The 24,770-nt window shown below is 50.2% G+C and overlaps 1 protein-coding gene across 1 annotated transcript; it reads left to right on the forward strand.

Moving 5' to 3' along the window:
- The first annotated feature begins 119 nt into the window (after positions 1-119).
- Positions 120-24,539, forward strand: SMC2 (structural maintenance of chromosomes 2). The gene is made up of 24 exons (XM_032961484.2): positions 120-1,430; positions 2,610-2,759; positions 3,079-3,201; positions 3,401-3,439; positions 4,114-4,224; positions 4,456-4,500; positions 4,609-4,842; positions 5,187-5,336; positions 5,806-6,042; positions 6,176-6,335; positions 7,364-7,481; positions 7,996-8,134; positions 8,369-8,488; positions 8,826-9,041; positions 9,250-9,371; positions 9,801-9,925; positions 10,558-10,751; positions 11,194-11,337; positions 11,740-11,934; positions 13,833-14,033; positions 14,164-14,280; positions 14,699-14,874; positions 21,929-22,076; positions 23,830-24,539. Exons 1-24 carry the CDS (start codon positions 1,263-1,265, stop codon positions 24,037-24,039), a joined length of 3,642 nt encoding a protein of 1,213 aa, XP_032817375.1. The 5' UTR covers positions 120-1,262; the 3' UTR covers positions 24,040-24,539.
- The last annotated feature ends 231 nt before the right edge of the window (positions 24,540-24,770 follow it).

A 24,770-nucleotide genomic window follows, 5' to 3' on the forward strand; every position in this document is an offset into this window, starting at 1 on the left:
TATAGTGGTGACGGTGTCTGTTTGGAGAGATGGTTTATATGTCTGTGTATGCACGGGAGACCCTTGAATATTACGGGGTTATCCTTCGTCTTTTCGACCTCTCGCGGGCAACCTCTTGGTATACCAACTTAGCTTTTGCGGGGGTCTTGGCCTTTCGCGAGGGTACTGTATCATGGTGTTGTGTGGCTGAGACCGTGGTGCAGGGCAGGGAGGGACGCGAGGCAGTCAGTGGCACCTCAACAGACTTGGGGCAAGTGCTGTTAGCGAGCCCCGATGAAGGCCGAAACGGCACGCGAGGGGGTGGGTGGCCAGCACCACGCGCGGTCGCCGTTGTCTCCCTCGTGGCGTCATTCATACCCGCACCAGGTACTAATTTAAAGCTGAGTTGACATAGGGGAGGTCCATGACTGGTACAGATAAGTCACTGGTGTTGGCCGTGAGCGGGAATCGAACTCGGGTGTCTGGGTTCGTCTCGAGGCGCGCGAACCGCAACACCACCGACTTACGAACATGAGTCAGGAACGGGTCGTAAGTCGAGGACTGTCCCTCCCGTACCGGCCGTGGGACAGCGGACGAATAATTTTCACGTAAACTCTTATTCTTCTTTATATGGTTGGTAAATGACAAATTAAAAATCATAGTTAATGGAACCAGCCGCTCCAATTTTTTGTTTTATATTTTTATACAAAAAAGTAACCCCAGTTACAAAGCAATTCCATATCCGCTCAACGGTAACACAGCCAATGACGCCATATTTAATTATTTATAAAGATACTTCTTTACACCGACGCATGTTAAATGTTTTGTGGTATTGGTAACAGTTAATAATCGTTGAGCAGAACCGTAAGAAATCTATGTTCATCAAAAAAATAAGCAAATATAAATGCCTTTTATATAACTAAGCCGCTTCCGTTACTAGTGGAAATGACGTCCCCAATGTTAATGTAATACAGGATCGCAATTCGCTGTCCTCGAAATTCGAAAAAGTATTTCTTTATCTGTACTTAAGGGGATCTTTGACACTATTATCCAACAAACTTTAACCAGCCCATCATCAACAAAATTAATACAATTTCAACTTATATTTTAAAATATAAAATATAACTTCCGCTCGAGATTCGAATAAGTCGGACGTGACGTCGCCTCTTCAAAAAAGGCGGGAAAGCGTTTGCCCACCCCACCGCTCGCACGGTCTGAGGGCAAATCGCGTAAGCCGATAAAGTTTTAAAAACCGATAACCAAATAAACAAACAAGGGGGGCAATGTACATCAAGTCGATCGTGGTGGACGGCTTCAAGTCGTACGCCCAACGCACGGAGATCTCCGACTGGGATCCGCTGTTCAACGCCATCACGGGGCTCAATGGCAGCGGCAAATCCAACATCCTGGACGCCGTTTGCTTCGTGCTGGGCATCTCCAACCTGTCTCAGGTGAGCCTAGTCTGGCACCAGGGAATATGTATTTGTATGAACCTTGCGCGGTACCAGTAGGAGAGCGTGAAGAAAGTGCGTGTGTGAGGAGAGTGGTAGAGTGTGTGAACCTTTCCCGGCACTAGTATGAGACTGTCTCTGTGAGTACTTGGTGCGATGTGTAAACATCGCCACTGGGGGAGACAAAGGCGGTCGGGCGTGGTGCTGGCCATCCACTCTCCCGTGTGCCGTGCCGGCCTTAATAGGTGCTCGCCTACAGCACTTGCCCCAACAGTTTTTTCAGGTTATACGGGGAATCTTTGTCGCGTGTGAACCTAGCCTGGTGCTGGGCATCTTAAACTTGTCTCAGGCGAACCTAGCCTAGCACCAGAGTGTGAGTGGTGTGTGAACCTAGCCTGACACCAATGAGAGGGAGCGTGTGAGAATAGCGGGTGAGAGCAAGAGAGTGTGAGAAGAGCGGAAGTGTGTTTGTGAACCTATCGTAGCACCAGTGTTATGGAGAGATTATGAGAAGTACTTGATTGTGTGTGTATGTATGTGTGAACCTGGCCTGGCACGAGAGAGACAGTGTGCACCTAGCCTGGCACCAGTGTGAGGGAGAGTGTGTGCGCGTTGTGCTGGGGAGAGTGGGAGTGTGTGTGGGGGAACCTGGCGTTTAGACTAGAGAGAGAGAGGGAGAGAGTGTGTGAACCTAGCCTGGCATTAGTCAGAGTGTGTGTGAACATAGCCTTGTACCGTTTAACACGTAGAATTTCGCAGACCAATATCCATAATACATGTTGTTTTGCGTTAGATCGGAAGGTTTTGGGTTAGATTGATAGTGAGAGTGTGTGTGAACCTCGCCTGGAATTGTGGTGAGCGAGTTAGTGAACCAAGCTAGGTACCAGTGAGTGAGAGCGAGTGTGAGGGTGGCCCAAAGTCAGGACATTATTATACAGGGTGACCCCAAAGTCAGGTGGCATTGGGTTATTATGCAGGGTGGGTTAATTCGTATATTTGAACACATTTTCAAACTGACTTTCATTATTAATATCAGAATGCTTGAATTCTCTTTTGAAATTAATTTACAGGTGTAATCTTTGAGCATTCTCTCTCTCTGTGCCTCTCTCCCTCTCTCTGTCTCCTTGTCTCCCTGTCTCTTTCTCTTCCTCCCCTCTCTCACTGCCCCTCTCTCTGTAGGTGAGAGCAGCAAGTCTGCAGGAGCTGGTCTACAAGAACGGCCAGGCTGGCGTTACAAAGGCAACTGTCTCCATCACGTTCGACAACCGTGACAGGAAACAGAGCCCCCTGGGGTTCGAAGGCCATGCGGAGATCACCGTCACCAGACAGGCACGCACACCCTCGCCTTTACTCATCCACCCGCTTGCTCACCCGCTCGCTCACCCACTCACTCTCACTCACCTATTCACCCAGAGAGAGAGGACCACGCGGAGATCCCGGCCACCAGACAAGCACGCAGCACTCTAAATTTATCTGTGTATTTGAGTGTGCGCGTATATGTGTACGTGTGGGTTGGTGTGTGTGTCTCTCTGTCTCAGTGTCCCCTTGTGTCTCTCTGAGTCTTTGTCTGAGTGTATCCTCTGTGCAGGTGGTGATTGGAGTCTCAGTGTCTCTGCATGTGTCTGCTCTGCCTGTCTCTTCTGTGCAGGTGGTGATTGGCGGCAGGAACAAGTATCTGATCAACGGGGTGAACGCCACCACGGCGCGTGTGCAGGACCTCTTCCGCTCCGTGGGCCTCAACGTCAACAACCCCCACTTCCTCATCATGCAGGTACCTCAATATCACCACTAACACCACCATCATCATCACCACCATCAACGTCAACAACCCCCACTTTCTCATAATGTAGGTACCACCTCTACATCATCAACATCATCAGCATCATCGTGAAGGTTAGACTCTATTATCTTCTGCTCATGATGGAGACGAGTGGTGAGTGGTTGGTGAGTGAGTGTTTTTTGTTTTGCAGGGTCGCATCACCAAGGTTTTGAACATGAAGCCTCCTGAGGTGAGGCATTTGCCCTTGCCACCACTCCCCCTTTCCACCACTCACCCACTCATCGTGTCCACCCCTCATCACCGCTCACCCTCGTCTCCTCACATCTCTAAAAGGATGCAGGCACTAGGATCTTTCCCCTCCTCGCCAATCTCCTCACTCTTCTCACCTCTCTCCTCACCTCTCCAGATCCTGGCAACGATTGAGAGGCTGCAGGGACTCGTATCTCTTCTCCTCACCTCTGCCCCTTACCTCTCGTCTCCGCACCTCTCCCCACAACTCCTCACCTTTCCCCACATCTCTCAGTGTCTCTCTTTCCCTCAACGTCCCTTCCCTTCCTCAACCCCCCTCACCTCACCCCAGATCCTAGCGATGATTGAGGAGGCTGTAGGGACCCATATCTCTGCTCCTCACCTCTCGTCTCTTTACCTCTGCTCCTGACCTCTCCTCACCTCTCCCCATCATCTCCTCACCTCTCCCCAATATCTCTTCATCTCTTCTTGGTTCTTTCGGTAAAGTCACATAGAATGAGAAGGTGACTTTACAGAAAGAACCTTGCAGTCACGAAAGCTTTAAATCGAAATCTCTTCACCTCTCCCTGTCTCTCCTCGTCTCTCTATTTCTGTCTCCTCGTCCCCACCCCTCCTCGTCTCTCCTCCTCACCTCTGCCCCTCACCTCACCCCAGATCCTGGCGATGATTGAGGAGGCTGCGGGGACCAGGATGTACGAGAGTAAGAAACTGGCAGCGCAGAAGACTATTGAGAAGAAAGAGGCCAAACTTAAGGAGATCAACGATGTGAGGGGACCTCCTGCTCACCACCTACGCACACCACCTACGCTCACCACCTACGCACACCACCTACGCACACCACCTACGCACACCACCTACGCACACCACCTACGCTCACCACCTACGCTCACCACCTACGCTCACCACCTACGCTCACCACCTACGCTCACCACCTACACTTACTATGAGCCACGAGTTACCCCCATGATCTCATGACCCCTGTCTCCATTTTACCAGGTTCTGGATGAGGAAATTTCTCCAACACTGGAAAAACTCAAACAGGTGAGGCACCGACACTTGCTATACACTCACCACTCGTAGCTCACTCGCCACCCACTCGCCACACACTCACCATACACTCACCACTCTCCCCTCCCACTTCACCCCCAGGAGCGCACCTCCTACTTGGAATACAGCAAGCTGTGCCGGGAGCTGGATTCTCTCCGGCGCCTGGTGATCGCTCACCAGTTCTGCACGGCGAGCCAGGGCCAGGAGAGCGCCGCTCTGCACCTCCAGAAGCTACGCGCTGATGAGCAGGAGGCGCGAGAGGAGGTAGAGAGGCTGGAGAAGGAGGAGAAGAAGAGGGAGGGAGAGCTGCGGGAGATGGAGAGGGAACGGGACAAGGTGAGCAGGAGTTGGGGGGAAGAGGTGGAGGGGGAGAGAGAGGTAGGGAGGGAGGCGGAGAGTGAGCGGGAGGAGAGTGAGAGCTGTGGGAGATGGAGAGGAACATGGTGTGGGTGAGGGAAGGAGAGGGAAGTGATGTTAATAATGTTGATGATGGTGATGTTGATGGTGTGTGGGAGGCAGGAGGGGATCTGTCCTGTGTGGAGGAGGCCCTGACCCATGCGCAGTGTGCCCACGCCAAGGCCCAGAGCGTGCCCATGCCAAGGCCCTGACCCAGGCCCAGTCATGGTGATGATGATATTGATGGTTATGATGGTGGTGGTGATGTTGATGATGGTGTACAGGAGGCCGGAGGGGATCTGGCCCGTGTGGAGGAGGCCCTGACCCATGCCCAGCGTGCCCACGCCAAGGCCCAGAGCACCCTGGACATCCGCACAGAGGCCCTGGCTACGGAGCGGGCCCACAGGGACCAGCTGCTCGCGAACATGCGGGAGGTACCTCCTCGCCTACCTCGCTCACCTCCCTTACTCACCTCTCTCTCACCATGTCTCTCTCTGCAGGCCACACCTCATCCAATCTTTATTTTCAAATGTCAATTCATGTTTTACTTGTGATAATCAATAAAAAAATAAGTTAGGTAAACTACCACGATTAAACTACCCTAACATCTAAATACCGCCCCCACCCCCCCCCCCCCTAAAAAAACCTTATCGCTGCGTTTAAAACAAGTATTTTTATGTTCAGATAATATGAATCATCGTATTACTGATATTTAGAGAGCTAAGTGAATGTGTTTTGTCACCATGTGTATGGGGCTGGGTGGTCTGTGGAAATGTTTTGCATCAGCTGAGTGGTCCACAGGCCAAAAACGCTGCTCTAGACTAGGTGAACTTCACCTCCGGGCTCGCAGGTCGTGTCTCACCCACAGTGTCTCCCCCTCTCTCACCCCTTCTCTGCCCCCAGGACGCCAGTGCCCGCGATGCCAAGCGCTCCCAGGTAGTGGCGCTGGAGGCGGCGCTGGCGTCGGCGTCGGCATGCTCCCAGGAAGCGGCGAGGGGCCTGCAAGAAGCTCAGGCACGCTTTGCGGCGGCCTCGGTGGGCCTCTCGGAGGATGGGCAAGGCGGCCATGCCGCCACGCTGGCCGAGCAGATTCTGAAGTGCCGCCAGGAGGCCAGCCAGGCCCAGACTGAAGCTGCGCAGGCAAGGGAGAAGGCCTCTGGGCCGACTAACTCGTGCATTCACCCACCCGTTCTCACTCGCCCTCCCCCCCCTCCCAAGCCCAGATGAAGCTGGAGTACCCACTCAACAACCCACCCCACCCCGTGCCCCCCAGGCCCAAATGAAGCTGTCTCACGTGCAGCGCGAGCTGCAGCAGCGCAAGGCGGAGGAGGGCCGCACCACGGAAGCCTACACACGCGACCAGCAGGCTCTGTCTCGCTTGAAGGCCCGAGCCCAGGGCCTACTCAGGGACATGGCCGCCCTGGGCTACACGGGTAACACGGGGGATGGAGGAGAGGTGGAGAGCGTGCAGGAAAGAGTGACGGGGGGAGGGGAGAGGAGCAACACTGGGTGGGGGTGGAGAGGGGCGTAGTGTAGGGGTTAGCGTGCTGCGCTACTACGAACCCGGCAACCCGAGTTCGATTCCCGCTCACGGCCAACACCAGTGACAATTATGTGATCTGGTCATTGACCTCCCCTAAGTTAACTCGGCCTTAATTGAGTACCTGGTGCAATGTGTAAATGTCACCATCGAGGGAAACAGGAGGTCTGGTGTGGTGCTGGCCGCCCACCCCCTCGTGTACCACACAGGCCTTAGCAGCACTTGCCCCAACACTGTTGAGGCTATATAGGGGAGCTTTGTCTTTGAGTCCCTGTGTGTTGTTCGAGTGGGAAACGGTGGTTAGTGGTTAGCATGCTGCGCTACTATGAACTCAGCAGAAACCGAAGTTCGATTCCCGCTCATGGCCACCACCACCAGTGGTAATGGTAATGGCAGCAATTATCTGAACAATCGGTCCTGGGCCTCCTCCCCAAGGTAATCTCGGCCTCAAATGAGTACTTGGTGCAGTGTGCAGTAAACATCGCCATTGGAGCAGCTGTGTGTGGCTGTTACCATGGACACTATAAACTAAACTATAAACTATATTTATTTTACCAGGTAAGGCCCCACTCAGCTATGTAGCTCTTTTTAAGAAGCGACTTGGCTATCAAAAATGATAGCTCAACGAAGTGGCTTATCACGTGGAAATTTATAGCATCCAATACTCTAAAGGGGTGATGTTGATTCTAAATGTTGAGGGGAAAAACCGGAGGTCCCGGAGAAAAATCCACGCGACCACGGGGAGAGAAACATGCAAACTCCAAATATACAGCAGGCGTCAGGGTTGGGATCGAACCCATGACTTCCTGTACACCAGGCGAGGCAGTTAACATAACAGGTGGTGTCCAGCTGTAGAGGGGCAGCTGTGTAACTGTTATCATGGAGACGGTAGGGAGGCTAACAGGCGGTGTCCGGATGTAGAGGGCCAGCTGGAGATGCTGCAGAAGAAGATGAAGGAGCTGGCCGCGGAGGAGTCGGCGATGAGGGAAAAAGTGGACCGGGCGATCGCCAGCATGCCCCAGCTCCAGTTTGATTACCGGTGGGTGGATCTGTTACTCTTCTAGATTTGAAGCTTTCGTGACTGGAAGAATCCATACTCTTTGGTTCTGTTACTCATCTGCTCACTCATTTACCCATTCACTTGCTCCATCGCCACCACATCCCAGCTCTAGTTTGACTACCGGTGGGTGGGTCTGTCGCTAGCTCACTCACCCACTCGCTCATTTACCCACTCACTCACTAACCTACCCACCCACTCATTCACCCGCTCGCTCATTCACCCACTCATTCACCTGTTCGCTTACTCACTCACTCGCTCATTCACTTTCTTGCTCATGGTCTTGCTCGCTCACTCATGCGCTCCCTCACTCGTTTGCTCGCTAACTCACTCGCTCCCTCACTTGCTCGTTCACTTGCTCACTCACATACTCAACTACCCATTCACCTGTTAGCTCGCTCACTCACTCACTTGCTCACTCACTACTCGTGTTCCCTCATCTCTCTTCACTCCTCACCCTGCTCCCCACCGCCATGCTCCCGCATGCCCTGTGCAGGGACCCCGAGCAGGGCTGGGACCGTGGCCGTGTCAGGGGCCTGGTGGCGTCTTTGCTCCGCGTGGAGGATCCTGCAGCCGCCACTGCCCTGGAGGTGGTGGCCGGGGGTAAACTCTACAACGTGGTGACTGACACTGAGGTGAGCGCCCACGCTCACCCACGCTTGCCCACACCCACCCACCACCATGGAGGTGGTGGCCGGGGGTAAACTCTACAATGTAATGACCAACACTGTGGTGAGTGCCCAGTCTTCACCCACGCACACCCACACTCACCCCGTGAGTGGCTCGCCCATGCTCACTCGCACTCACCGGGGCGAGCAGTCGGTGAGTGAGTTTCTCTGTCTCCCTCCCCGTGTGTCACTGTGTCGCAGCTGACAGGGAAGCTCCTGCTGGAGCGTGGCTGCCTACGGCGCAGAGTCACGGTGATCCCGCTGAACAAGATCAGCCCCAGCGTCACCCCCCCCAGCGTCAGCACCATTGCGCGCAGCCTCGTGAGCACCCTGCCGTGTCTCCCCTCCGTGTCTCCTCACCATGATCTCCCGTGTCTCTCTCCTCACCCCCGTGATCTCGACATGTCTTCTGTGTCCCCGTGTCTCCTTCCCGTGTCCCTGTCTCCTCACTCACCATGTCTCCCCCCTCACCGCCCCACGTCTCACCCCCCTCACCCCCTGCATCTCACCCCCTGCATCTCCCCCCTCACCCCTCCCGTCCCTGTGTCTTCCCCCCCATCCCCCATATCTGACCCCCCACGTCTCACCCCTTCTGAGTCTCCTTCGTCACCCCACCCCCCCCGCATTTCCCCACTCACCCCTGCCGCATCTCCCCCAGGCGGACGGTGTCTCTCCCGCGCTGTCCCTCGTGTCTCCGCGCTCTCCCCGTGATCTTCCTGCACTGGAGTTTGTGTTCGGCGCAGCGTTCGTCTGCCCGACGATGGACGCGGCACGTGCCGTGGCCTTCCACCCTCGGGTGTCCACGCGGGCGGTGACGCTGGACGGGGACTCCTTCAGCCCGCACGGCACACTCACTGGGGGGGCACGGGCACAGGTAGGTCACTCGCCACCACCACACTTATACCACCACGCTCACACCACTATTACCATCACTCACCACGCGTGCAGTGACGCTGGACGGAGACTTCTTCAGCCCGCTACGGCATGCACACGAGTGGGGGCGTGGGCACAGGTGGGTCGCTCACCACCAACCACACTCACTACTATCACTGCCACGCTCACCACCCCCCCTGGGTGTGCAGGTGGTGAGTGTGCTGGTCAGAGTGGAGCAGCTGCTCACCCTGCAGGATAAGCTGAAGGAGTTGGAGGAGGAGGGGAAGAGGATTAACGAGGAGGTTCACACACTCACCAAGCTCGCAGAGAGGTGAGCATGGTGAGGGGGCAGGTAAGGATGTGGAGGGGAGTGATGGGCTTGGAATGTGGTGGAGAGGGGGTGGTGAGGAGTGGGGAAGAGGCTTCCTCACTCACCCAGCTCGTAGAGCGGTGGGGGGTTAAGGAACGTGAAGAAAAGTGTGGGGAGGTGGGTTGAGATGAGGAGGGGTGTAGGGAGGTGGGTGGTGGGGAGGGTAGCTCAGGAGCATGGTGAGGAGTTTGGAGAGTGGCGGTGAGGAGCAGAGGAGGATGGAGGAAGCTCGCACACTCTGCCAGCTTGCGGAGCGGTGAGGAGTGAGAAGGGGAGGCTGCATGAGGAGTGTGAAGGGTGTGGGGGGAGGAGCATGGTGAGAGCAGGAGTGGAGTGGGGAGGAGAGTGACTGTGTGTGTCTCTCCGTTTGTTTCCCTCTTTCTCTTCCAGGCACCGTGAGCTGCGCCAGCAGCAGGAGTTGGTGGCGCAGGAGGTGGAGCAGCTGCAGCAGAAGCTGGAGCTCAGCACTCACCACAAGCTCCAGACGGAGCTCGCCGCACTCGCCACCTCCATCGGTGAGCCACTCGCCCATCCACTCACCCAGACACTCACCACCAGAAGCTGGAGATCAGCACTCACCACAAGCTCCAGACGGAGCTCCCTGCACTCGCCACCTCCATCGGTGAGCCACTCACCCATCCACTCACCACCAGAAGCTGGAGGTCAGCAGTCACCACAAGCTCCAGACAGAGCTCACCGCGCTCACCACCTCCATCGATGAGCCACTCGCCTCCCCACACAACAATTTAATCGGTGAGCCGCTTCCTCTCCCCAAATCTGTCTCTCTCCCTATATATTTCACACTCTCTCCACGTCTCTTTCTCCCTCTCTTTTTCCGCTTCTTCCCCCGTCTCCCTTTCCGTGTAGAGGAGCTGAGGTGAGGAGAGAACAAAGTGTGTCTCTCTCACTCTCCCTGTATCTCCCTCCCTATCTCTCCCCGGGTCTCTGACTCTCCATCTCTCTCCATGTCTCTCTCCATCTCTGTCGCTCTCCGTGTGTCACTGTCTCCCCCTCTCTCTCTCTCACCCTCTCTCTTTTCCCCTCTCTCCCCGTTTCTCTTTACCAGTGTCTTTCTCACCCTTACCCACTGTCTCTCTCCCTCTTTTTTCCTTTCTCGACCCCCTCCCTTCTCTCTCCCTCTCTGTAGAGGAGCTGAGTGCGGCGCCCGCTCTCTGCGAGGAGCGGAGAACGGCCGCGTTGCAGCGCCTCCACTCCCTGGAGGAGCGACTCCAGAACGCCGAGCGGGACCGGCGCCACGAGCAGGAGGGGGCCTCCAGCGCCCTCGAGTTGGCACGGGGGACAGCCCAGAAGCTAGCGGGGATCGCCAGGGAGGCACAGCAGGTGAGGGGGTGGTGAGGGGGTGGTGAGGGGGTGGTGAGGGGGTGGTGAGGGGGTGGTGAGGGGGTGGTGAGGGGGTGGTGAGGGGGTGGTGAGGGGGTGGTGAGGGGGTGGTGAGGGGGTGGTGAGGGGGTGATGAGGGCGTGGGTGGCAGGTTGAGGGAGTGGTTGGGTGGGTGGGTAAATTAGGTGATGGGTTGGTGAGTTGGATGAATTAATGAGTGGGAGGGTGAGCATGTAGATGGGTGGGTGAGTGGGTAGGTCAATTGATGGATGGGTGAATTCATTTGTGGGTGAATTAATGCATGAGTGTGAAAGTAAGTGAGCAGGTGGTGCATGAGCTATTGGGAGGGTGATTGGGTGGATTAAGGAATGGGTGGGTGAGTTGATGGGTGGTTGTGTGTGGGTCATTGAGTGAGTGAACTCTAACCCCCCCCCCCTGCCAGTCTCTGTCCACTGCTAGGCTGGAGGTGGAGGAGCTAGAGAAGGAGGCGCTGGTAGGGCAGCAGGAGCTGCAGAGGCTGGAGGCGGCCATGCTCTCCCTGGAGGAGACCGTCCAGGAGCTTAGCGCCTCTGCTGAGAGCTTGCAGGTATCTATACTTGCTCACTCGCCTACCCACCCACTCACCTGCCCACCCACCTACCCACCCACTCACCTTCCCACATACCCACCTACCCAATCACTTTTTTTTTTACCTGGAAAGGCCCACTGAGCCTTTTTCTCAGACGTGACCTGGCCAAAAAATTATACCCCAATGCAGTGGCTTATTACATGGAAATTTATAGCAGCCAAATACTTTGCGCATATTTCTAAATGTGGAAGGAAAAACCGGAGGACCTGGAGAAAAATCCACGTGACCACTGGGAGAGAGAGAGAGACATGCCAATTCCATCGACCCCAGAACCTCCTGTATACTGGGCGAGATAGTTAACATCTTGCCACCCGAGTCGCTCTAATCCATCCCCGTGTCTCTTCTGCCTGTGTGCCACAGGCGCGTGTCTCCGAGTGCCAGCGCCACGTGACGGAGCTCCAGGAGGTGCTGCGTGCTCGCCAGGAGGCGCTGGGCGAGGCGGCGCGGGCGCTGGAACAGCTGCGGGCGCGGCGCAGCGCCGCCGCTCTCACCCTGACGGAGCGCGGGCACGCAGTGGGGCGACACCAGCGGGACGCCCTGGACAACGCAGCCAAGGTACCCGCCACTCACTCACTCAACCACTCACTCAACCACTCATTCACTCAACCATTCACTCACTCGACCACTTAATCCACCACTCACTCACTCAACCACTCGCTTACTTACAGTGAGGGAAAAAAGTATTTGATCCCCTGCTGATTTTATACGTTTGCCCACTGACAAAGAAATGATCAGTCTATAATTTTAATGGTAGGTTTATTTGAACAGTGAGAGATAGAATAACAAAAACAAAAATCCAGAAAAATGCATGTCTAAAATGTTCTAAATTGATTTGCATTTTAATGAGGGAAATAAGTATTTGACCCCTCTGCAAAACATGACTTAGTACTTGGTGGCAAAACCCTTGTTTGCAATCACAGAAGTCAGACGTTTCTTGTAGTTGGCCACCAGGTTTGCACACATCTCAGGAGGGATTTTGTCCCACTCCTTTTTGCAGATCTTCTCCAAGTCATTAAGGTTTCGAGGCTGACGTTTGGCAACTCGAACCTTCAGCTCCCTCCACAGATTTTTTATGGGATTAAGGTCTGGAGACTGGCTAGGCCACTCCAGGACCTTAATGTGCTTCTTCTTGAGCCACTCCTTTGTTGCCTTGGCCGTGTGTTTTGGGTCATTGTCATGCTGGAATACCCATCCACGACCCATTTTCAATGCCCTGGCTGAGGGAAGGAGGTTCTCACCCAAGATTTGACGGTACATGGCCCCGTCCATCGTCCCTTTGATGCGGTGAAGTAGTCCTGTCCCCTTAGCAGAAAAACACCCCCAAAGCATAATGTTTCCACCTCCATGTTTGACGGTGGGGATGGTGTTCTTGGGGTCATAGGCAGCATTCCTCCTCCTCCAAACACGGCGAGTTGAGTTGATGCCAAAGAGCTCCATTTTGGTCTCATCTGACCACAAAACTTTCACCCAGTTGTCCTCTGAATCATTCAGATGTTCATTGGCAAACTTAAGACGGGCATGTATATGTGCTTTCTTGAGCAGGGGGACCTTGCGGGCGCTGCAGGATTTCAGTCCTTCATGGCATAGTGTGTTACCAATTGTTTTCTTGGTGACTATGGTCCCAGCTGCCTTGAGATCATTGACAAGATCCTCCCGTGTAGTTCTGGGCTGATTCCTCACTGTTCTCATGATCATTGCAACTCCACGAGGTGAGATCTTGCATGGAGCCCCAGGCCAAGGGATATTGACAGTTCTTTTGTGTTTCTTCCATTTGCGAATAATCGCACCAACTGTTGTCACCTTCTCACCAAGCTGCTTGGCAATGGTCTTGTAGCTCATTCCAGCCTTGTGTAGGTCTACAATCTTGTCCCTGACATCCTTGGAGAGCTCTTTGGTCTTGGCCATGGTGGAAGTTTGGAATCTGATTGATTGCTTCTGCGGACAGGTGTCTTTTATACAGGTAACAAGCTGAGATTAGGAGCACTCCCTTTAAGAGTGTGCCCCTAATCTCAGCTCGTTACCTGTATAAAAAATACCTGGGAGCCAGAAATCTTTCTGATTGAGAGGGGGTCAAATACTTATTTCCCTCATTAAAATGCAAATCAATTTATAACATTTTTTACATGCGTTTTTCTGGATTTTCTTGTTATTCTATCACTGTTCAAATAAACCTACCATTAAAATTATAGACTGATCATTTCTTTGTCAGTGGGCAAACGTACAAAATCAGGGGATCAAATACTTTTTTCCCTCACTGTAACCACTTACTCGCTCACTCAACCGTTCGCTCAACCGCTTGTTCTAGCGCTCGCTCGCTCAACTACTCACGCTCAACCACTTGCGCTCAACCACTCACCCATTCACACTCAATCACTCGCTCACCCACTCGACCATTCACTCTCTCACTCTTGAATCCCCACTAACCCCCTCTCTCTCCTTCCCCGCTCTCTTAGGTGGATCGTCTGCTCAAAGAGAATGCGTGGATCTCCACAGAGCGCGCTCTATTTGGCCGCCCCAACACGGCGTATGACTTCGCCGCCAGCGACCCAAGCGATGCTGCCCGGAGGCTATCACGCCTGGAGCAGACACGCCAGCGGATGGTGCACACCGTCAACGAGAGGGCCATGAACCTGCTGGCCCAGTCCGAGGAGAAGGTGAGGGAGAGATGGGGGCGGGGAGAGGCAGGGAGAGGGGGAGATAAGAGTGGGGGAAGAGGAAGACACAGGAAGAGTGAGACAGATCCTGAGACTGATCCTGTGTGACCCCATGACCCAATGACCCCAGTACGTGGACCTGATGAAGAAGAAGCGGATCGTGGAGAACGACAAAACCAAGATCTTCAGCGCCATGCAGGAGCTGGATCTCAAGAAGAACGAGGCTCTTAACCTGGCCTGGAGACAGGTACCACACTCGCCACTTGCTAACCACTCGCTCATCATGGAGGAGCTGGATCTCAATAAGAACAAGGCCCTCAACCTGGCCTGGAGACAGGTCTAATGCTGACCACTCATTCACCACCATACTCTCCAAGCACTCACTCACTATACTCACCACCCACTCACCATGGAGGAGCTGGATCTGAGAAGAACAAGGCCCTCCACCTGGCCGAGAGACAAGTTCCACGCTCACCATTCACCACCATAATCACCACTCACTCGCCACCATACCAGTCTCTCTGTCCCCATCTCTTTCTGTCCCCATGTCTTTCTCACTCTCACTAACCCCAAGTGTGTGTTCTCCCTATGTCTCTCTCCCCTCATCTCTCCTTTCTCTCTCCCCCCGCATGCATCTCCCTCTGCCCACGTGCGTCTCTTTCCAGGTGAATGGAGACTTCAGCTCCATATTCTCCACGCTGCTGCCTGGCTCCCAGGCGCGTCTCACTCCCGTGGAGTCCTCTTCCTCCTCCACCTCCTCGCTGCTCCAAGGCCTGGAGTTTCGTGTGGCTCTGGGCTCCGTCTGGAAGGAAAATCTGAGCGAGCTGAGCGGAGGCCAGAGGTGAGGGAGGGGTCCCTGGCGGCTGTGTGTGTGTATATATGTGTGCATCTGTATTTATATCTGTGTATCTCTGTGCTATCCAGGTCCCTGGTGGTGCTCTCTGATCCTGGCGATGCTGCTACCTCTCTGCATATCTCTCTCTCTATATATGTATATCTTTGTATCTATACTCTTTGGTTCTATTGGGTAAAGTCACGTAGGTAAAAAAATAAAATAACAAAAATCACGACGTTTCGGCCACAACACAAGCGGCCTTCATCAGGTGAAGGGACGAGACTGTCTGGAGGACAGCGCTGGAGTGAAAAAAGGCCACGCTCAGATCACGACCTTTAAGCTGTGTGAGAAGAAACAAAGCGCCTTGACAAAGGAATTAGCATATAATTTAGCATTGAAATGGCTAAGTTAAAGTATACACATCCGCAGAGGCACCCCTTGACAAAGGAATTAGCATAGAATTTAGCATTGAAATAGCTGAGTGATTAGCTTGTAACTGGTCACAGAAATAGCTATGTTAAAGTCAGAGCATATACATTCACCGAGGCACCTAGTACAAATCAAACAGGAGAATTTAGCGAAACACAACCACGCTCAGACCGCGGACCTTTAAGCTGTGTGCGAGCAAACAAGGTGTCCTGAAAAAGAAATTAGCATAAAAATTAGCATTTGATTGGCCGATTTTAGAAAAGCGGTGGTGTTCGTGCCGGTGGACTTGCCGTTTGGCGCGGGGAGTTTACCTATTGATGGTGTGAAAAGGGAATTTATAAGAGCTGCGAAAGTTTGGGGTACCACTACTTGAAAAATATACTGTACCATTGAAATTAGTTTAATGTTTGGTTCGATTTAGAACATCTTTCCAATGGTTGCTTAATTTGAAACCATCTTCTCGGTTGAAATTGTGTCTGTGTTTGTAGATCTGAATTGCCTCGTGAACAAATCTCTGATGAAAACCCGTGGGTTTACAAAGAACCTTGGTATCGGAGAAAATTATATCATGATCACCCACAGCGTTGTAACAGTGATCAGCTACGGCAGAATAATTTGTTTTGCCGTGTTTCAAATCTGATTTGTGATCGCGAATTCGGTCAGAGACATGTCGCTTTGTCTCCCCGATATAGCAATCACCGCAGGTACAACTCAATTTGTAAACCCCGGGGTACTGTAAGTCAGGAATGACATCCTTCACGGATGGGATCAGATCACGAATTTTGTGTACTGTATTGAACCGGACCTGGATCTTGTGTTTGTTTAGAATTTTGGAAATCTTTTTAGTAACGCCTGCTATATATGGTAGTGTGATGGTTTTGACCGGAGTATCAAGTGGTTGTTTCTGTATGGAGGGAGAAACAGCTTGGCGGATGGTACGGTCAGAGTAACCATTCCTTTTGAGGGCCAGGTGTACATGTTTTAATTCACTGGTCAGGTGGTGTTGGTCCGAAATGCAATGAGCCCTATGGTATAAAGTTTTGATGAGAGAATTCTTTTGGGCTGGGTGGTGGTGGGAATCAGGTTTCAAGTAGGAATCTGTGTGGGTGGGTTTCCTGTAGACAGAATGCCCCAATGAGCCATCAGGTCTCCTCTCAAACAGAACATCTAAGAATGGTAGCTTGCCATCTTTCTCCACTTCCATGGTGAATTTGATGGCGAGATGTCTGGAATTGATGTGATGTAGGAAAAGGTTCAGAGCTGGGAGGCCATGTGGCCAAATGACGAAAGTGTCATCCACATATCGATTCCACAGGGAAGGTCTGAGGGTGGAAGTCTGGATGGCGTCTGATTCAAATTTCTCCATGAAAATATTGGCTATCACTGGTGACAAGGGGGATCCCATTGGGGTACCCTCATTTTGTTTGTAGAAGGAGCCATTCCAAGTAAAGTAGGTATTGTTGAGGCAGTGCCTAACCAGTACAGGTGTAAATTTTGATTTAAAGCTTTTCGTGACTGCAGTAATTCATATTCTTAGTTTTTTCGGTAAAGTCACATTGAAGAGAAACAACAAAATAACAAAATATATATAAAACAATAAAAAATTCTCACGACGTTTCGACCATAACTCAAACGGTCATCATCAGGTGTGTCGGTTTGCATAAATTTATTTTGAAAACGGCATATTTATTTATTTATATATAAAAATAACGTTTGCGTCACACGCAACGATTGGCTGTTTGCCAGGACTAGTCCATCTATTTTTTGAAAAGAGGAGGGGGGAGACGAAATTTGTTTTTATGTATGCTGTCTGAAAGCCACTGTAAGCGTGAACAATCAATCAAGAACTGAAATGATTGATCAAATCTTTCCAATGATTGCTAAGATAGAATCCATCTTCTCGGTTGAAATTGTCTCTGTGTTTGTATATGTGGATAGCCTCATGAACGAATCTCTCATGGAAGCCAGATGGCTTACAAAGAACCTCCGTCTTGGAAAAGTCAATGGCATGTGAGCCTACTGAATTAGAACAATGATCTGCTACGGCCGAGGTGTTGGTCCTACCGTGTTTAAGGTCTGCTTTATGTTCACGAATGCGGTCCGAGATATGGCGTTTGGTTTCTCCAATGTAACTACTACCACAGAGGCAACTTAGTTTGTAGACACCAGGGTATTGTATGTCCGGAATCACATCTTTTACAGACGGAACCAGATCACGGATTTTATGTAATGTGTTGAAACGGACCTGGATCTTGTGTTTATTCAAGATTTTGGAGATCTTTTTTGTGATCCCAGCAATGTAGGGTAAAGTGATGGTTTTGAAAGGCTCCTCAAGAGGGTTCTTCTTCATGGTTTGAGTGATAGCTTTGCGGATTGTATAGTCGGAGTAACCATTAGCCCTAAGAGCTTGGTGTACGTGCTTGAGTTCACTGCTTATGTGTTCCTGGTCGGATATGCATTGGGCTCTATGATACAGAGTCTTGATGAGAGAATTCTTCTGTGATGGATGGTGGTGGGAATCCGGTTTCAGATAAGCATCCGTATGGGTAGCTTTCCTGTAGACAGAGTGGCTCATTGAACCATCAGGTCTCTTTTTAATTAGGACATCCAAAAAAGGTATCTTGCCATCTATTTCGACTTCCATGGTAAATCTGATGGCTGGGTGTATGGAATTGATGTGGTCGAAGAATTGGTCTAGAGCAGGCCGGCCATGTGGCCAGATGACAAAAGTGTCATCCACGTACCTCTTCCATAAGGTTGGGCGCAGAGTGGCAGTCTGGATGGCGTCAGTCTCAAATTTCTCCATGAAAATGTTAGCTATAACTGGAGAAAGGGGGGAGCCCATTGGGGTGCCCTCAGTTTGTTTGTAGAAAGTTCCATTCCAAGTGAAGTATGTATTGGTTAAACAGTGTCTCACCAGGGGGGGTACCTCAGTGTTTAGTCCTTGATGAACCAAGTCTTCAATGATTGCAATGGTGTCAGGTACAGGAACCTTGGTGAATAAGGAAACTACATCAAAACTGACAAGCAGGTCGTCTGGGGACAGGGAAATACCCTTGATTGTTGATACCAGGTGAGTAGAATTTTGTACCGCAGAGGTGGTCTTTCCAGTGAAAGGACGCAGGATTTCAGACAAAAAACGAGCTAGTTTGTAGGTGGGGGAGCTGATAGTAGAGACTATGGGACGAAGAGGTGTATCAACTTTATGTATTTTTGGTAAGCCGTATAATCTTGGTGGCCTGGCAGCAGAAGGTTTCAACGAAAACTGTTTAGATTGATCAATTAATGCGGTTGAATCAGAAATTATTTTGTTGGTTTGTGTGACGAGGCTGTTGGTGGGATCTCTTTTTATTTTTGTATAACTACCATCGTCGAGTAATTCTTTAATTTTGTTGTTGTATTCTATTTTATCCATGATAACAGTAGCATTGCCTTTGTCAGCTGAGAGAACTACAATATCATTCCTCTTTTTTAATTTATATAATTCAAAACGCTCATCTTTGCTGAGGTTGCTAGCTGGCATCTTAGCGTTTTTGAGGGTTGCAGCGATTTCAGATCTTGCTACGTCTGCAGCGATGTGACCCAGGCCCCTGAGAGCAACGTCTACTTGGGCAATTATATCATTAACTGGTATGTGTTTAGGTGTGACTGCAAAGTTTAGACCTTTAGCTAAAACGGATTTCAGACCATCGGAAATAGAACTGTTACTGCGATTAATTACGACTTTATTAACGTCTAACTTTTTGGTGTGTGGGTCCGGTCTTTTGTTGAAAAGGAGGTTAAATTTGGAAATCAGGTTTTCCTTACATTTGGTCGACATAGTAGCAGCTGAAGAGGCAGTCATATTGTCTACATGTTCCCAATCCGATGTGGACATTATTGCCGTCAATGATAAGTGTGATTTGTAGAGTGTCTTGTCTAACTGATCTAGTTCTGTGCGTATAAGTCTGATTTTTTCTGAGATAAGAGCTAAGCTAGTTTTGAAAAGAATTCGTTTCGCATTAGAAGAAGTTACAGTAGCAGAGGTGAGTGTAAATGCGATTGGTATTACCCCAGAGTCGCGGCATCTCTTCAGGAAGGTGAGAGACTCGATCAGCTGAGCTTTCTTATCCCGGAGTTTGTTGAAGGATCTTAAAGTTATGTGAAAACCCTCCCCGTAGAGGCGATTAAATTTTGATTTAAAGCTTTCGTGACTGCAGTAATTCATATTCTTAGTTTTTTCGGTAAAGTCACGTTGAAGAGAAACAACAAAATAACAAAATATATATAAAACAATAAAAAAAATTCTCACGACGTTTCGACCATAACTCAAACGGTCATCATCAGGTGTGTCGGTTTGCATAAATTTATTTTGAAAACGGCATATTTATTTATTTATATATAAAAATAACGTTTGCGTCACGCGCAACGATTGGCTGTTTGCCAGGACTAGTCCATCTATTTTTTGAAAAGAGGAGGGGGGAGACGAAATTTGTTTTTATGTATGCTGTCTGAAAGCCACTGTAAGCGTGAACAATCAATCAAGAACTGAAATGATTGATCAAATCTTTCCAATGATTGCTAAGATAGAATCCATCTTCTCGGTTGAAATTGTCTCTGTGTTTGTATATGTGGATAGCCTCATGAACGAATCTCTCATGGAAGCCAGATGGCTTACAAAGAACCTCCGTCTTGGAAAAGTCAATGGCATGTGAGCCTACTGAATTAGAACAATGATCTGCTACGGCCGAGGTGTTGGTCCTACCGTGTTTAAGGTCTGCTTTATGTTCACGAATGCGGTCCGAGATATGGCGTTTGGTTTCTCCAATGTAACTACTACCACAGAGGCAACTTAGTTTGTAGACACCAGGGTATTGTATGTCCGGAATCACATCTTTTACAGACGGAACCAGATCACGGATTTTATGTAATGTGTTGAAACGGACCTGGATCTTGTGTTTATTCAAGATTTTGGAGATCTTTTTTGTGATCCCAGCAATGTAGGGTAAAGTGATGGTTTTGAAAGGCTCCTCAAGAGGGTTCTTCTTCATGGTTTGAGTGATAGCAGTACAGGTGTGTCGGGGTCTAGTCCATGTTGGACCAAATTTTCAATTATTTCAATGGTATCAGGTACTGGGACCTTGGTGAACAAAGAGACCACATCGAAGCTGACAAGGATATCGTCAGGGGACAGTACAACGTCTGACCATAGAGACCAATTGGGCTGAGTTAAGTACTGCTGAGGTGGTCTTGCCAGTGAAAGGCAGCAAGGTATCTGACAGAAAACGGGCTAGTCTCTAGGTAGGGGAGTTGATCGTGGATACGATGGGTCGTAGTGGGGTGCCTTCTTTATGAATCTTGGGAAGACCATAGAATCTAGGGGGTCTTGCAGCAGAAGGTTTTAGGGAGGGACGTTTAGTTGGGTCGATTAGGGAGGTCGAACTTGTGATGATCTTGTTGGTTTTTATCGCTAGGCTATTGGTAGGGTCATTTTTAATTTTTGAGTAACTTCCATCGTTGAGCAGATTCTGGATTTTGTTGTAGGAATCTTTATCCATAATAACAGTAGCGTTGCCTTTATCGGCTGAGAGAATGACTATATCACTTCTGTTTTTTAAATTCGCGAGTTCAGAGCGTTCATTTTTGCTGTTACTAATGGGTTTCTTAGCATTCTTAAGAATAGTGGCTATTTCAGCTCTCGCAACGTCTGTTTGGATGTGTCCTACGCCTTTCAGGGCTACATTGACCTGAGAGATGATATCATCTACTGGTATGTTTTGGGGTGACAGCAAAATTTTGTCCCCTAGCCAGTACTCTTTTCAGATTGTCCGAAATCGCGGTGCTACTCTGATTAATGACGATTTTGTTAACATCTAGTTTTGTTATATGTGGAACTGGGTTCTTCTTTGATAGGTGGTTGAATTTAGAAATCAGGTTAGCTTTACATTTGACTGACAGTGACTCAGCAGAAGAAGCAGTCATGTTGTCTACGTGATTCCAATCAGAAGGTGACATTTTTTGTGTTAACATTAAATGAGCTTGTAGGAGAGTCCTGTCTAAAGTATCGAGTTCAAATCGGAGTAGCCTTATCCTCTCTGAGATTAAAGATAGGCTGGCCTTAAGCAGAATCTGTTTAGAATTCGGAGAAGATACAGCAGCAGAAGTGAGTGTGAAAGCGATGGGTATTACCTTGTGATCGCGGCATCTTTTGAGGAAGGTCAGCGTCTCGATGAACTGTGACTTCTTGTCCCGTTGTCTGTTAAAAGCTCTAACAGATAGGTGAAAGCCCTCCCCATAGAGGTTATCAATTCTAGATTTAAAGCTTTCGTGACTACAAGGATCCATACTAGCTAATCACTCAGCCATTTCAATGCTAAATTATATGCTAATTCCTTTGTCAAGGCGCTTTGTTTCTTCTCACACAGCTTAAAGGTCGTGATCTGAGCGTGGCCTTTTTTCACTCCAGCGCTGTCCTCCGGACAGTCTCGTCCCTTCGCCTGATGAAGGCCGCTTGTGTTGTGGCCGAAACGTCGTGATTTTTGTTATTTTATTTTTTTACCTACGTGACTTTACCCAATAGAACCAAAGAGTATGGATCCTTGCAGTCACGAAAGCTTTAAATCTAGAATCTTTGTATCTCTGTGCTGGCTAGGTCACTGGTGGCCCTGTCCCTGATCCTGGCCATGCTGCTCTTCAAGCCGGCTCCGATTTACATCCTGGACGAGGTGGACGCCGCTCTGGACCTCTCCCACACCCAGAACATCGGACACATGCTGCGCACTCACTTCCTCACCTCGCAGGTACAACAACAGCTGCCATTCGCCATTAAGTGGCGATGACATCACCATTGCGCTTGTGCCAGGCTGACGTGCACTTTAACGCCACGATAACTGTTGAATGTCTGTTGGCAGGAGATCACAGGACAGAGCCAGGTTCCATGGGTTGACTGAGATGACTGGCAGATGCACCACCTGCACGCCCCTTCCTGTGCCAATTTGCTGTGTTTTAGCCGCCCGGCGCTCCGCTTTTTGTTGTTGCTTTTCCCCTCATGGTGCTTGTAGCCACTACAGTGGCCAATGGGGGCTTTGGATGGATGCAAGGGGCTGGTAAACCCCTCCACCTTCAATCCATTTACCACTAAATTACGTGAGAAATATCTGGCTTAGCTTTTGCTGGAGGCCCCAGTGGGACAGGCATCTATGAAGACTTGCAGGTACTCACCTACTCGCACAACAACAGACGCCATTCGCCACTAAGCGGCGGTGACGTCGCCACAGCGCTTGTGTCAGGCCAGATGCACTCTGAAGCCTCGTGAAGTGTCGAAGGATCGGCAATAGGTCACGGGACAGATGCAAGTGCCATTGGTTGTGCACGGTTGCACTTTATTTTGCGTGCGGTTGCAATTTACTTTGTCCAGTCGGTGTTAGTCACTGAGGTTGTGACGAGGTTTCTCTTTTCATTCCTGTTGCCCCGGGCCCCTGGTACTGTTCCTGTTCTGATGTTATGAGCACTGATGCCTACTTCTTTGAGGGCGATATTGACACGTGAAATAAACATCGATTGAGATAACTGGCAGATGTACCAGCTCTACCCTCTACTGTGCCAAAGTACTGTATTTTAGCTGCCCAGCACTCCGCTCATTGTTGTGAGGGTTGCTCCTCTGCTCTCTGTTGTTGGAGGGCGACTACCTCCAACTGCCCAGTAGCGTTCTTCATGAGCATCCTCCACAGAGGCCGATCTTAACAGCGCTTCAGCAAGTCTACCTAGCTGCACATCCTCCCGTACCGCATCACTCCATCTCTTTTTCAGCCCGTGTCGCGCCTTTTAGCCCTCTCTATGCAGCCAAACAGAAGCAACTTTGCCATGCGGTGGCTGGGCATGCGGGCTCCATAACCCAGCCAATGCAGCCTTGACCACCGGAGCTCACCGATGGGAATGTGTCCAGATCTTTCATGGATTTGAGAGCTGCTCACATAATCCAGCCTTGTTAAACGCAGAATGGATTGTAGGCAAGCCAGTCTGAATATTTCTAACTGGTGCAGATGTTCCATTATGGAGGGTCCATGTTTCGCACTCACTCACACACCTACTCAACCACACACCTACTCATTCATTCACTTCTACACCCAGAACATCGGACACATGCTGAGTACTCACTTCCTCACATTGCAGGTACACTCACCCACCCAGCCACACAATCACCTACTCGCCCTCACTCACCCAGAACATCGGACACATGTTGCGAACTTGCTTCTTCACCTCGCAGATACGCTCACACGCACGCTTACCCGTATACCCACTCACCCGTACATTCACCCACATAATCCCTCACCCGCACTATGGCTTGACTTCTGTGCCAGGCTAGGTGTCAGTCATGAGACAGACCCCAGGTGCTATGGGTTTGACCCACTGCTATCTCTCCCCATCTCTCTCCCCCCCTCCGTCTGTCCCCCTCCCCTACATTTCTCTCTCTCTCCCCCATGTCTCTCTCTCCCTACCCCCATCTCTCTCTCCCCATTTCCCCCCTCAATGTCTCTCTTTGTCCCCGTGCAGTTCGTGGTGGTCTCTCTCAAGGATGGGATGTTCAACAACGCCAACGTGCTCTTCAAGACGCGCTTCGTAGAAGGCGTTTCAACGGTGACACGGCATACCAACGCCTCCACGACCTCTCGACCAGCAGCCCCCTCCTCATCCTCCTCTTCGAAGGGAAGGGGAGAGGGAGAGGAGAAAAAGGCAAAGAGAGGGAGACTGGGTGATGAGTAGAGGGGAGAGAGGGAGAGGAGAGGGAGTGGGGAAGAGAGAGACTACTGTCCCATCTCTCGTGTCTGTTAGAAATCCATGTGGTATATATAAATGTATCGTCATACGACATCTCTCCTAGATTTGAAGTTTTCGTGACTGCAAAGATCCAAACTCTTTGGTTCTTTCGGTAAAGTCACGTAGGTAAAAATGAAATAAAATACAAATTAAAACTAAACCTCTCCTGTCTCATGGTGTTATTCGTGAGAAATCAGCAGGGTATCTGGAAATGAATCGCTCTCATGTCCGTCGTTGTGGCTATGGCTGTGTCTAATGATGTCCGCGGCTATAATTACTGCTATAAGTGTGGTATCTGTAAATGGATCGATCACTTGACATCTACTGGTCTGTATCTCCAGTTCTGTTTCTCTAGTTATTTGAAATCCGTGTGGTATCTGTAAACGGATCGCTGTCTTTCTCTCATTACGTCGCTTGTTATTAAAAGTCAATGGGATATCCTAAAATGAATTGCTTTACATGTCTTTCTAATTAGTTATCGATAATCATACTCTTTGGTTTTTTCGGTAAAGTCACGTAGGTAAGAAAAATAAATTAAAACAAATCAAATTAAATTTTGATTTAAAGCTTTCGTGACTGCAGGGATTCATATTGGTTCTTTCGGTAAAGTCACGTAGAAGGGAAACAATAAAATAATATATAAAATATATTGTTTTATTTTAATTATTTTATTGTTT

Source organism: Petromyzon marinus, chromosome 27, assembly GCF_048934315.1.
Source record: "Petromyzon marinus isolate PM22_M1 ecotype Great Lakes invasive population chromosome 27, UKy_Petmar_22M1.pri1.0, whole genome shotgun sequence".
Taxonomy (NCBI): Eukaryota; Metazoa; Chordata; class Hyperoartia; order Petromyzontiformes; family Petromyzontidae; genus Petromyzon; species Petromyzon marinus.